The following is a 12751-nucleotide window of genomic DNA, read 5'->3' as shown; positions in this document are numbered from 1 at the left end:
TAGTGAAGGACTAGAAAAAAAAAAAAATGTAAATTAAATAAAAAAGTGACGGCTCCTGGCTGCGGCATTGTGAGCATTTCAGATGTAATTAGACACATTTCCAAGGATAATTCTGGAAGATCCCTTATCTGCTTATTGTTTTAATAGTGTTTTAGTGAGATTGTAAAGACATACCTCGAGGTCGGATGGCTGCGGTGAACACGCAGTGTCACATAGAGAAGCCGAGGAGCCAAGCTCACAGCTGCCTTTTAAACAGCTGCTACAGGAGGACGAATAATCCACTGATGTCTCCGGTAAGATATATCTCACAATTTTCCCATCCAAAAACATGCTGGTTGACGTGGAGAAACATGTTCGCTTGACCGCTCTGTGTTAAAGCTTCACAACAAACAAAGAAACACTGTCTGTGTCTTGGTGCTAAAGACAGCTGCAATCCACCGTTTTCCACCAACAGCATTATTCTTTATAGTCTCCATTATTATTTGAACAAATTGCAAAATATCCAGCAACACAGATGTCCAAATTACTGTGTAATTGCGCAATAAAAGAGACGACTTTTAGCCATAACTGGTGCTGAGCTAGTACACTATATGTCCCCTCCAACCCGAAACGTCACAAACACACGTCATCATTCCGCGACGTTTTCAACAAGAAACTCCGCGGGAAATTTAAAATTGTAATTTAGTCAACTAAACCGGCCGTACTGGCATGTGTTGCAATATTAATACTTCATCATTGATATATATGCCGGAGCGGCATGGCGTAGTGGATAGAGCGGCCAGCCAGAAACCTGAGGGTTGCAGGTTCGCTTCCCACCTTTTGACATCCAAAAAATCGCTGCCGTTGTGTCCCCGGGCAGGACACTTCACCCTTTGCCCCCGGTGCCGTTCAAACTGGTGAATGGATGATGAATGAACGATAGGTGGTGGTCGGAGGGGCCGTAGGCGCAAACTGGCAGACACGCTTCCGTCAGTCTACTAGCTGTGGCTACTGATGTAGCTTACCACTACCAGGTGTGAATGAATGTTGAGTCCCACATCTCTGTGAGCGTTTTGAGTGTTTAGAAAAGCGCGATATAAATCTAAGTTATTTAAACTATCAGACTGCGTGGTAGTGGGTTTCAGTAGACCTTTAACAGTGCATCGTATGCTACTTTAGGCTGCAAAACAGAGTGGAAAGGTCAGAAACATGTTTGCAATAGTCAAAAAAGTTGTTTTGCATATTATGACAGTGCATAGTATGTAACATGTGCCACTTTGAATCCTAAAACATTAAATACGAATAGTCTTGCTTAAGTGTCAGATTAGCTGAATTGGGTATGTTTGGCTCTTTGGTTGAAGATTTGAGTATTTCCCCACTCATCTCTTGTTTTGACGATGATGTTCTAACCTCAGTTGATAGTGATACTTGCCTCCAGAGGATTCTAATAACAGAAGAAAATATACATTAATGTTCTTTTTACTTCCCTACTGGCTATAATAACATTGGCAACACTGTCGAGTTTCATCAATTATTCATTTTCATATAAACACATATGTGTCTGGTTGATAACGTTTCAGGCTGTTCTGTGGAGATACAAGTTCTCTCAACTGAAAGGATCATCAGATGACGGCAAAAGCAAGATCAAGTTTTTATTCCAAAACCAAGACTCCAAATCCATCGAAGCAAAGGTAAAATAACTCTTCAGATCGTGTCTTAATAAAAGAAAAGATGACTTGGTTGTTGATTTAATTTGTGCAGGAACTGGAGTTTTCCAATCTATTTGCGGTGCTTCACTGCATTCACGCATTCTTCGCTGCCAAAGTGGCGTGCCTTGACCCCGTGTTTGTGGAGAGCCAGGCCGCAGCCGCCAACGCCGGCATCCCTTCTCTGTCGAGCCTCTCGTGCAATTCGCACACTCCCAAACTAAAATTCACCACTTGACGCAGCACCTCTGGATTAGTCACGACTCTGTAGTTTAAGATGGGAGAAAGACAAAAAGGACTTCATAAAGACTTCCTCAGGGAAAAAAAAAGTCTGGAATTTCTCACAAAGCTTTTCTGGGACTTTGAGAGTACAAAAAGACTCAATGGACACCAAGTGTGCAATGTGAACATATTTTTAGGCCAACCTGGGACATCCTTATTATTAGTCAAATTATTATGATCCACACATCACAACAAGAAAAAGCAAGTGGTCTACTTTTGTATGAACGCTTACTGAGGTTTTGGAAGGATATCTCTGCTTACTTTTTGTTTGCTTGCACTACATGTGCAAAAGGGGACATACATCTTCAATTATTTAGGGATCCAGGGGTTCTCTCCCTTTTTATTTGTATTTGTGTTACCTCTGGAAAAGTGAGATTGAATTATGTCCATCAAAAATATAACAGTTAATAACTCGAGGTGTCATCTAGATTGATGATTTAATTTAAACAAATAAGGTGGCACAATTGTCCATCCATCCATCCATTTTCTACCGCTAATTCCCTTTGGGGTCGCGGGTGGCGCTGGTGCTTATCTCAGCTACAATCGGGCGGAAGGCGGGGTACATCCTGGACAAGTCGCCACCTCATCGCAGGGCCAACACAGATAGACAGACAACATTCACACTCACATTCACACACTAGGGCCAATTTAGTGTTGCCAATCAACTTATCCCCAGGTGCATGTCTTTGGAAGTGGGAGGAAGCCGGAGTACCCAGAGGGAACCCACGCATTCATGGAGAGAACATTCAAACTCCAAACAGAAAGATCCCGAGCCCGGGATTGAACCCCAGACTACTCAAAACCTTCGTATTGTGAGGCAGACGCAATAACCCCTCTTCCACCGTGAAGCCAGGGTGGCACAATTGTGAGAAATAACATTTTTCTCCACTTCCTGTCCGAACTGTTAAAACTCCCAGCGTACTTAAATGCGTCACAACAGGGGGGTGGGGTGGGGGGGTCTCTCCCTTTTTATTTGTGTTATCTCTGGAAAAGTGAGATGTAATGATGTCCATCAAAAATATAACAGTTTATTCCTCAAGGTGTGACACATGGTCATCTCAATTTATGATTTAATTTAAAGGTGACACAATTGTGATAAATAGAATTCTCCCACACTTCCTGTCCAAACTGTTAAAATTCCCAGGGTATTTAAATGCGTCATAACAAACCACGTCTACGTGACATCCTTCTCTTCTTCAGTCGGTCAGCCGTGGCCGCGCAACAATTTATCCATCCGTTTTTTACTGCTTGTCCCTCTCAGGGTAGCGGGGGTGGCTGGAGCCTATCCCAGCTGCATTCGGGCGGAAGGCGGGGTGAACCCTGGACGCGAAATGAAAATTAAAAATATTGATATGACTAATGGAACAGACATAATTACACTAGCAAACTACAAGTACATTTCAAGTTGAAGTGGCGGTGAAAAGCAGTGCTAACTTCTAGCAAACGTAAAGAAGAAGAGTAGTTCAGGTAAGTCACCTGTTGTATTTATTTCCTAAATGTAGTTACGTCAACAATATGTTGTTTAGAGCAGGGGTCACCAACATTTTTGAAACCAAGAGCTACTTTTTGTGTACTGATTAATGCGAAGGGCTACCAGTTTGATACACACTTAAATTGATTGCCAGAAATAGCCAATTTGGGTATTCCGTCGTACATTTTTTTTCCTTTTACAGGTTTTTTTTGTAGAGGATAAATGATGAAAAAAACACTTAATTAAACGGTTTAAAAGAGGAGAAAACACAAAAAAATGGAAATGTAATTTTGAAACAAAGTCTATCTTCAATTTCGACTCTTTAAAAGTCAAATTCAACCGAAAAAAAATGAAGAGAAAAACTAGCTCATTCTAATCTTTTTGAAAAAAAAAAAAATAATAAATTATGGAACATCATTAGTATTTTTTCCTGATTAAGATTAATTTCAGAATTTTGATGACATGTTTTAAATAGGTTAAAATCCAATCTGCACTTTGTTAGAATATATAACAAATTGGACCAAGCTATATTCCTAACAAAGACAAATCATTATTTCTTCTAGATTTTCCAGAACAAACATTTTTAAAGAAATTCAAAAGACTTTGAAATAAGATTTGAATTTGACTCTACAGATTTTCTAGATTTGCCAGAATAATATTTTTGAATTTTAATCATAATAAGTTTGAAGAAATATTTTACAAATATTCTTCGTCAAAAAAACAGAAGCTAAAATAAAGAATTAAATTAAAATGTATTTATTATTCTTTACAATGATAAAAAAAAAACTACTTGAACATTGATTTAAAATGTCAGGAAAGAAGAGGAAGGAATTTAAAAGGTAAAAAGGTATATGCGTTTAAAGATCCTAAAATCATTATTAAGGTTGCATTTTTTCTCTATAATTGTCTCCCTGAAAGTTATAAGAAGCAAAGTAAAAAACATAAATTAATTTATTCAAACAAGTGAAGACAAAGTCTTTAAAATATTTTCTTGGATTTTCAAATTCTATTTGAGTTTTGTCTCTCTTAGAATTAAAAATGTCAAGCAAAGTGAGACCAGCTTGCTAGTAAATACATAAAATTTAAAAAAATAGAGGCAGCTCACTGGTAAGTGCTGTTATTGGAGCTATTTTTAGAACAGGCCAGCGGGCGACTCATCTGGTCCTTACGGACCCGCGGGCACCGTGTTGGTGACCCCCTGGTTTAGACTCTTACTTAATGAGTTATTTGTCTGATGGCGCTGCTTTCAAACCACAAAAACGAGCACCCTTAAATACAGCTGCCATGTAAAAGTAACAGTCGACAACAACTGTACAAACGGTGATGGGCAAGCTACAAGGAAAATGTAGTTAACTAAGCTACTACTTACTCTCAATAAATGTTGCTGAGCTACGGGGTGAACTATCCCTGTAGAATGACCAGACGGAGGGAAATACTTTCTGAAGTGAACTTTGTTTATAAGGTGGTACAGCTCTCAGTGCTACTGGTTGTTATCACAGCTCCTATATAGATAAGAACCAGCTTGCGCATGCGCAGTACACAATAACAAATACAGTGGCTGCCAAGGTACAATATACCAAGAGAGCATTATATGAATGCTCCACATCCCTCTTCTTTAGCTCAACGTAAAAATAATATTTCAATACTCAGCTGAACTTCATAATAACTCAAATTCTAAAATGTATCAAAAAAAATCTCTATAGGGTCTTCAATGTCCAGAGGGTCTCCTTGTGCCTCACCATGGAGAGGAGGTGCTCCATAGACAGCTGAAAAGAAGGGCTGCAAGTCGGCACTGTCGGTCGTTGCTCGGCAACCACCAGATCAATCATCCATCCATCCATCCATTTCCTACCGCTTTTTCCATTTTGGGGTCGCGGGGGGCACTGGTGCCTATCTCAGCTACAATCGGGCGGAAGTTGGGTACACCCTGCACAAGTCGCCACCTCATCGCAGGGCCCAGATCAATCATATATCTGTGATATATGATTCAACTGTCTCACCTTGGATCTGGGACCTTGTGTTGAATTTATGTCTCTCCATTGTGATGTTTATTTGGGGACTGCAGATCTCCCGAAATTAAACATTCGGGGTCCTCTTTTGACTCAGCCCGAGTGATGACCGGCCCTGGTACGCCATCAGCGGCGGGTCTTCTCACTTCCGGTGTGTAAACAAACGATCTTTCTCTTTCAATAGCCTCCGATCCATCTAGATTGAGGAGAATGTAGGCTTGTGTGCGGACCGCCTTGTCATAGTGTGCAGCCACGATGAAAATGTCATATTCCTGTTCAAACACTCACCAGTTCTCTGCAATGTGTTCATCAAAGACGAGAGGGTCCGGTCTGCGGAAGCCGTCTGCCATGTTGCACGGCGCGCGTTGGAATTGCCGTTAGCAACGTTAGAAACGGTCCAGAGTTCTTACTTGATGTACCTTTGTGATCCGTGGCAAGCTGCACGTCCCAAAGTGTCCGCGTTCACTTCTGACACCATGTAGAATGACCAGACGTAGGGAAATACTTTCTGAAGTGAACTCTGTTTATTAGCTACTCGCTGGTACAGCTCTCAGCCCCCACTGGTTGTTATCACAGCACCTATCAGCACCTATATAGATAAGAACCGGCTTGCGCATGCGCAGTACACAATAACAAATCCAGTGGCTGCCAAGGTACAATATACCAAGAGAGCATTACGTAAATGCTCTACAATCCCCACAGAACTGTAGACAGCTACACTACAAGTTACACGGCAAAGGTAGCCTACTACATCAGGGGTCCCCAAACTACGGCCCGCCAGCGTCCAAAATCCAGGCCGTTAAAAAAAAAATTCCATCCATCCATCCATCCATCCATTTCCTACCGCTTATTCCCTTCGGGGTCACGGAGGGCGCTGGAGCCTATCTTAGCTCTCAGCTACAATCGGGCGGAAGGCGGAGGACACCCTGGATAAGTCGCCACCTCATTGCAGGGCCAACGTAGATAGACAGACAACATTCACACTCACATTCACACAGAAGGGACCATTCAGTGTTGCCAATCAACCTATCCCCAGGTGCATGTCTTTGGAAGTGGGAGGAAGCCGGAGTACCCGGAGGGAACCCACGCAGTCACGGGGAGGACATGCAAACTCCACACAGAAAGATCCCGAGCGCAGGATCAAACCCAGGACTTTCGTATTGTGAGGCAGACGCACTAACTCCTCTTCCACCGTGCTGCCCTATTAGTAATATTAAATTTATTTTTGTATTATTATTATTTTTTTTTTTAGAAATTTGTCCTTTCTAATCCATTTTCTACTGCTTGTTACTCTCTGTGTCTCCTAGCTGCTCAGGCAAATCATATTGTCTAAAAATGCACTTTCCCATCGACAACGTGACATTATCGCGAGAGCCCGGCAAGTGCCCGCTCTCTCAGTCAATTAGTTTACAAGGAATATATATTGCAACCCCCGAGTCAAAAAGTTTGGGGACCCCTGTACTACATCAACAAAACATAATGATGTTTTAATTAATGTACAACTTTCCACCATACAAATCTGCAGAGAATAAATGCGCAGTTTGATTGTTTATTTCAGTTAACACAAACTGGAAACATGCTCTCTGTCTGGCTTTTTTAACATATTAACATTTCTTCTAACTTGCAAAGTTGGGGTACCCTTTGCAAAATTAGGGGTGTGGGGGCACACTGGAAACAAATTAAATTAAAGGCAGTGAAACAATAACGATAATATTAAATAAACACTAAAATATATGCTCTATTGGAATGGAGAGTTTTCAGCACAGGATAAATTACTGTTTCAACAGAAACCCCAGTGGCAAAATGACAGTAACATGGCCAAAGAAAAAGCGTAACAACTTTGTCTCACAAAACACACATTATCAAATGTCATTTTTACCCTACAGCAGGGGCCGGCAACCCAAAATGTTGAAAGAGCCATATTGGACCAAAAATTCAAAAACAAATCTCTCAGGAGCCGCAAAAAATGAAAAGCCATATATAAGTCTAATAAGGCAACGCATGGCGTAAGTGTCTATATTAGCTCTAATAGTCTACTATCAGAATGACTACGTGTCGCAGTCTGAAGCAAATCTTCATTGACGGAAATGTTGAAATTTTATATTTATTCTACACATTTTTAAAACAATAGAAACCATTAGTAAAGCAGAGGCTACTCCAAAGGTGAGATAATTCCTGGAAATTACTGGCTTTTAATGGCCAAAGGTATAGATGTGTGTGCAAGCTAAAGGAAACAGCAGGCTGTCTTCTTTTAATAGATTTATTACAAGCTTTGGTAAGATAGGTAATGTTTGCTGTGGTTTGGAACAACATGGCACAAAATCAACTATCTGAAATGCAGCCAATATTACATACAGATAATGTGTCATGAGACATGCAAAACTAAAATATATACGTACACAGAGGATAAAAGTAAAGGATAATAAATAAGCTCAAATATACCTACAAATGAAGCGTAATTATGCAATATGTACATACAGCTAGCCTAAATAGCATGTTAGCATTGATTAGCTTGCTGATTAGCACACTAAGAAGTCACTAACATCAACAAAGCGTACCTCAGTGCATTCACGCACAGCATGAACCTTTTGGTGGACAAAATGAGACAAAGAAAGAGTGGAAGATTTTACGTGTAAACAAACTGTTGCGTCACAGTCCACACTATGGTGAGTTCAAGAACCGCCAAAATTAGTAGGACAAAACGATGTTCACCAAATACTCTCATCAGTAAAGCACACATACAAACATATTAAACAGTGGGCTTTCCAACAACTCGGAAGGTTTGTGTCATGTTTGTCCAAAAACATACTAAAACAAAAAAAATGTTTTCCCCCTTTTTTTTTCCATTTTCAATGCTTTTTTAAAATTGCTCCATGGAGCCAATAGGGCTGCACTAAAGAGACGCATCTGGCTCAAGAGCCGCGGGTTGCTGACCCTGGCACTACAGGAATTAATAAAAGTGAACATATTTTTGTGCCAGAACTGGGCTACTATGTAGCTTTTATACCAGTGTTATCTAAGCAGCATGGGGTAATCGGTATTGACACTTTCCCATCGCCTCTCTCCTCCCCGAGTGGTTTGTTCACACAGCTGTGCACTGTCAAGTTAGCCAGAACAAAACAGAATGTTTATAAAATGTGTAAAATAGTGTTAATTTAAAAAAAGTACCGGTAACTAACCTATTGATGCACCCTGGAAGAAACATAATTATTTAATTAAGACCCTCACTTCATGTGTTTTGTGCCACCGCTGCAGGAAATGTGTTTTGATTTTACGTCTTACTTTTAAAGTGCCCAGGGGGACAAGCGGTAAAAAATGGATGGATGGATTGACTCGCCATATCTTGCCTCTGATTGGGCTATATTAATATTTTGCCCTAACCTTAGCTAATCGTAACTCATCATCATAGATATCCTCAAAGGTAAACCAACCAATCATCATGGAGTTTCTCCTTTTTTTTTTTTTTTTTTTAGGATGGATGGATTTGCTTTTCCTTTTCACTCTTTGAAGCTTGTACCTTTTATGGATGCTACATGGGTCTAAAAATAGCTAAGCTACACCAATTGCTAGTAATTCAAAAAGTACAGCCATGCTACTGGGAAATGTAGTTAGGCTACTCGTGGCTCATTAACGCCCATCACTGTGTAAAAAGAACTAAAAACTAACAAAAATGACTCATTGCACAATCAATGCAAGTATTAAGCTTGTATGAGTAAGTTTGGATGAGTTGGGTGTGGACGAACAAGTCTATTAAACACCCTTAGGCCCTGTTTACACTGCACACCAAATCAGATTTGTTTTAGCCCTCAAGTGACACAGATCAGATTTTTATTTGTATTTTTTGCCAGTCTAAACGCTCCAAAGTATTTCAAATCTGATCTTTTGGCATCAGATTCAGGCCATATCAGGAGGTCGTCTGATTGGAATCTGATCTTTCCAAATGTGACTTCAGTCTAAACACAGTTTGACCTGAATGTGATTTTTTTCCGTTAGCTTTGGGCAAACTCTGTCACTCGTGTGCGCCGGGAAAGATTCAGTCGCCAGCGGAAGTGAATATTTCATCACAACAACTGGTTTCGGTGAGCAAAGTCTATTTAAGACGACCGAATATTATAAATGTATTATAGTGCGCAAATAATAGGATATATGTAATAAGTAAATATATATTTTCATTCTGAAGAAATAGCGATTGTTGAAAGACCGGAATTGACGCTGTGGCGCATTTGCTTACATGTGAGTTGAAAAATAAAGCTCACGTAGATACACCCTGATGTCCGTCCCTCCTCTACTTAACATCCATTGAAGGATTAGACCCCTCCCAAATAAATTACACTATATCCATTTATACATGATTTTTTTTTACATTTATTTTCACTTAAAAGAGTAACACAAATTTTGGCCTGCAGTGTATACAAAGTCTTAGAAGGAGGTGTCCAAATACCTTTGTCCATATAGTGTACTCTAGTAGCAGGAGCAAATTGTTTACCGCTGATTTAATTACATTCAATAATAGGCTCATCTCTACATCATAATTAGTAAACGTGACTAGAAAAGTAGACTTACTTTCCCAACAATGTGTAAATAAGCATTGACCTTAAAGAATGACTATGTGTAACGATTCATTTGTAGAAGTACTGTTAGTGTGGGGTGTCAAACGTGAAGCGCCACTGAGGAGGGTTTAGTTATGTCTGCTATATACTGTATATGTATATTTTTGCCACAATATAGATTGCAGGATTTGGCAAGTATTTGAGTATGTTATAGCCCTCAAAAAGATTATTTATTTGCCAAATTGAGATTAATAGTAAAGACTAAAAATTGTTCCATTTGTCATTTACCAACAAAGCTCAATTTTTTTTTTTTTGCTTACCATATTTTGACCCACGTTGGATTAGTTTTTAAGCATAGGAGCTCACAGTGGAAAACATGTGGACACCATTGCTCTATGTAGTATTCTCTAAGTCATTTATTATTAACTCTATGGACCAACTTAGAATACCGTATTTCCTTGAATTGCCGCGGGGCGCTAATTAATTTAAAACCTCTTCTCACTCCTGCGCTTACCAAAGGCATGCGGTAAAAGAAAGCATGCGCTAATTATTTTAAAACCTCTTCTCACTCCGGCACTTACCAAAGGTATGCAGTAAAAATTTTAGTTTGATGTAAGCTTGGACCTTAAATCCTACTGGATAGCTCTTCCCTTTATGCAATTTCAAATGACCGGTATTGAAATCCGCCTCCTCCATTTTGAAAATGATGACAGGGGAAGTGTCACTCGTGACATCACAAGTTTGACCAGGCGGTAATACTAAGCATGCGCTAATTATTTTGCGACGCGAGTTTGACCCGTCAGTAATTCAAGGCAGGCGCATACTAAATGCCCGGCGGCAATTCAAGGAAATACGGTAATATAATGAGCTATGATTGTTTACTTTTATTTCATGGATATATTTTCACTCCAGTTTGTAAATACTGATAGAAATACTTATTAAATATTACTTCTTATATTAGAAGGCCACTCAATGGTATGAGAGGCCATTTTATAATAATTCAGCTCTGCTCCAATTTGGACTTCTGAAGTCAAATAAATTGCAAATAATACCTGAGCTCCCCTGAGTCCATCAACTCTGGGGGTCAAATTGGGGTCATGGCAGAGTGATTCATAGTCCTGAGTTTTGAGGGAATGAAAGGTTTGTGCACAAATGAGGCTTCTTGTGCTTTGCAACGATCTTGGTTGGCATTATTTACCCCTCAAAAACACAGGATTTTAAGAGAATTGAGTGGATTTTATTTTTTGGCAGATGTTTTATTAACAAATGTGCTGTGTCATAAATAATAAATGAGATATTTTATTACACTGATTGTTTTTTTGTGTGTATTAGAGCGTACACTTATACAAATGAGCAAATAAAGCATTTTGGTCAATCTTTCTGATTATTGATGTCTCAATTGTAGATATAATATTTATTGATGAACTTTATACATTCCATTTTCAACACTTTTATAACAGTTTTATGTATCAAAATTGAGTACATTTAAATCACTAAGAGTTTTCATGTTTAATGTCTATTCTAATGCAGTCGTTTTCTAGAAAATATGTATTGCTTTACATGTATTAGCAAATATTTTTTTTCAAATTTAAAAAGGAGTTGTCAGGGCTGGGCGATATATCGAATATACTCGATATATAGCGGGCTTGTCTCTGTGCGATATAGAAAATTACTATATCGTAATATTCGAGTATACGTTCTCACGCAGTTGCTTTTAGCTGTGGGCATTACACTGCAGGCTTTTATCACTCTTTGTTGTCTCTCCTTCTCACAGAGACATAAAACAAGCGCACCGTCTTACATACGTCACATACATATACGCCCCTCGCGGAGCAAAGCGGTAGTAGCATGGTTAGCGTTAGCTGTGTTGCAAGTGTTAATACGAGAGAAAGAAAGTACGAATCTGGTAACAAATGAAGGAAGAATTAATTCCCAAGATAAACAGCAGGGGATCCATCGTCTGGTGGTGGTTTGGCTTCAAACGGGAATATGTCAAACAGACAACCGTAATTTGTCGAGTGTTAGGCAAAAGCGTTGCTACAAAAAGTAGCCGTACTGCTAATACTAAAAGTCACCTGCGATAGAATGAAGAGTGCTTGAAACCGCACATGTCAACATCTCAGTTCGGTGCCACACCAACAAAATGCAGAGGCAACCATTTCCACATTAACACCGTATGAAAAAAATACTCAACAACAGAAGGGGATAACGTCCGCAGGAACCTACCAAATAGCGAAGGACATACACTATTTGATTTACTATTATACCGCCCATTTTTATTTGACAGTTATTAAAATATCTTGTGTGACATCATGCACAGAAGTGCACTTTATTCTTTTTAAACTATTGTGGCGTTCTGTACAAAAAGTGCACTTTAATTTAGTGTTGTGTTGATATGTCATCTTAGTGACAATCTTGCACTTTCTGTTTTGAAATGACATGAGTGTTTGTGCCGCTGCTTAATAACTGTTTAATAAATACAGTTTTGTTAATTAACTTACTTGTGATTTCCCTCTCTGCATGAAAGTTTAAAATGAGCATATATTAATGCAGTATGAAGAAGAATGTTTTAATGTAGACACATAGAATCATCATACTGCTGTGATTATATGCATCAAGTGTTCATTCGAGGCTAAGGCAAAATATGGAGATATATATTGTGTATCGTGACATGGCGTAAAAAAAATCAAGATATTAAAAAAAGGCCATATCGCCCAGCCCTAGTTGTTGTAGTTGAATATTAGGGATGAGAAT

The 12751-nt window shown here is 39.2% G+C and overlaps 1 protein-coding gene across 1 annotated transcript in view; it reads left to right on the top strand.

The window, feature by feature from the left end:
* sntg1 (syntrophin, gamma 1) overlaps nt 1-12493 on the top strand; it is a 121089-nt gene extending 108596 nt beyond the window's left edge. The window contains exons 18-19 of the mRNA XM_061920481.1: nt 1560-1670; nt 1741-12493. Of these exons, the coding sequence (XP_061776465.1) occupies nt 1560-1670; nt 1741-1923 (294 nt within the window). The 3' untranslated portion in view covers nt 1924-12493. The remainder of the gene's footprint in view (nt 1-1559; nt 1671-1740) is intronic.
* Nucleotides 12494-12751: the final 258 nt, after the last annotated feature.

The sequence above is a fragment of the Nerophis ophidion genome, linkage group LG14 (assembly GCF_033978795.1).
Source record: "Nerophis ophidion isolate RoL-2023_Sa linkage group LG14, RoL_Noph_v1.0, whole genome shotgun sequence".
Taxonomy (NCBI): Eukaryota; Metazoa; Chordata; class Actinopteri; order Syngnathiformes; family Syngnathidae; genus Nerophis; species Nerophis ophidion.
The sequence above is the reverse complement of the archived record's forward strand: the minus strand, read 5'-3'. Positions and strand labels throughout refer to the sequence as shown.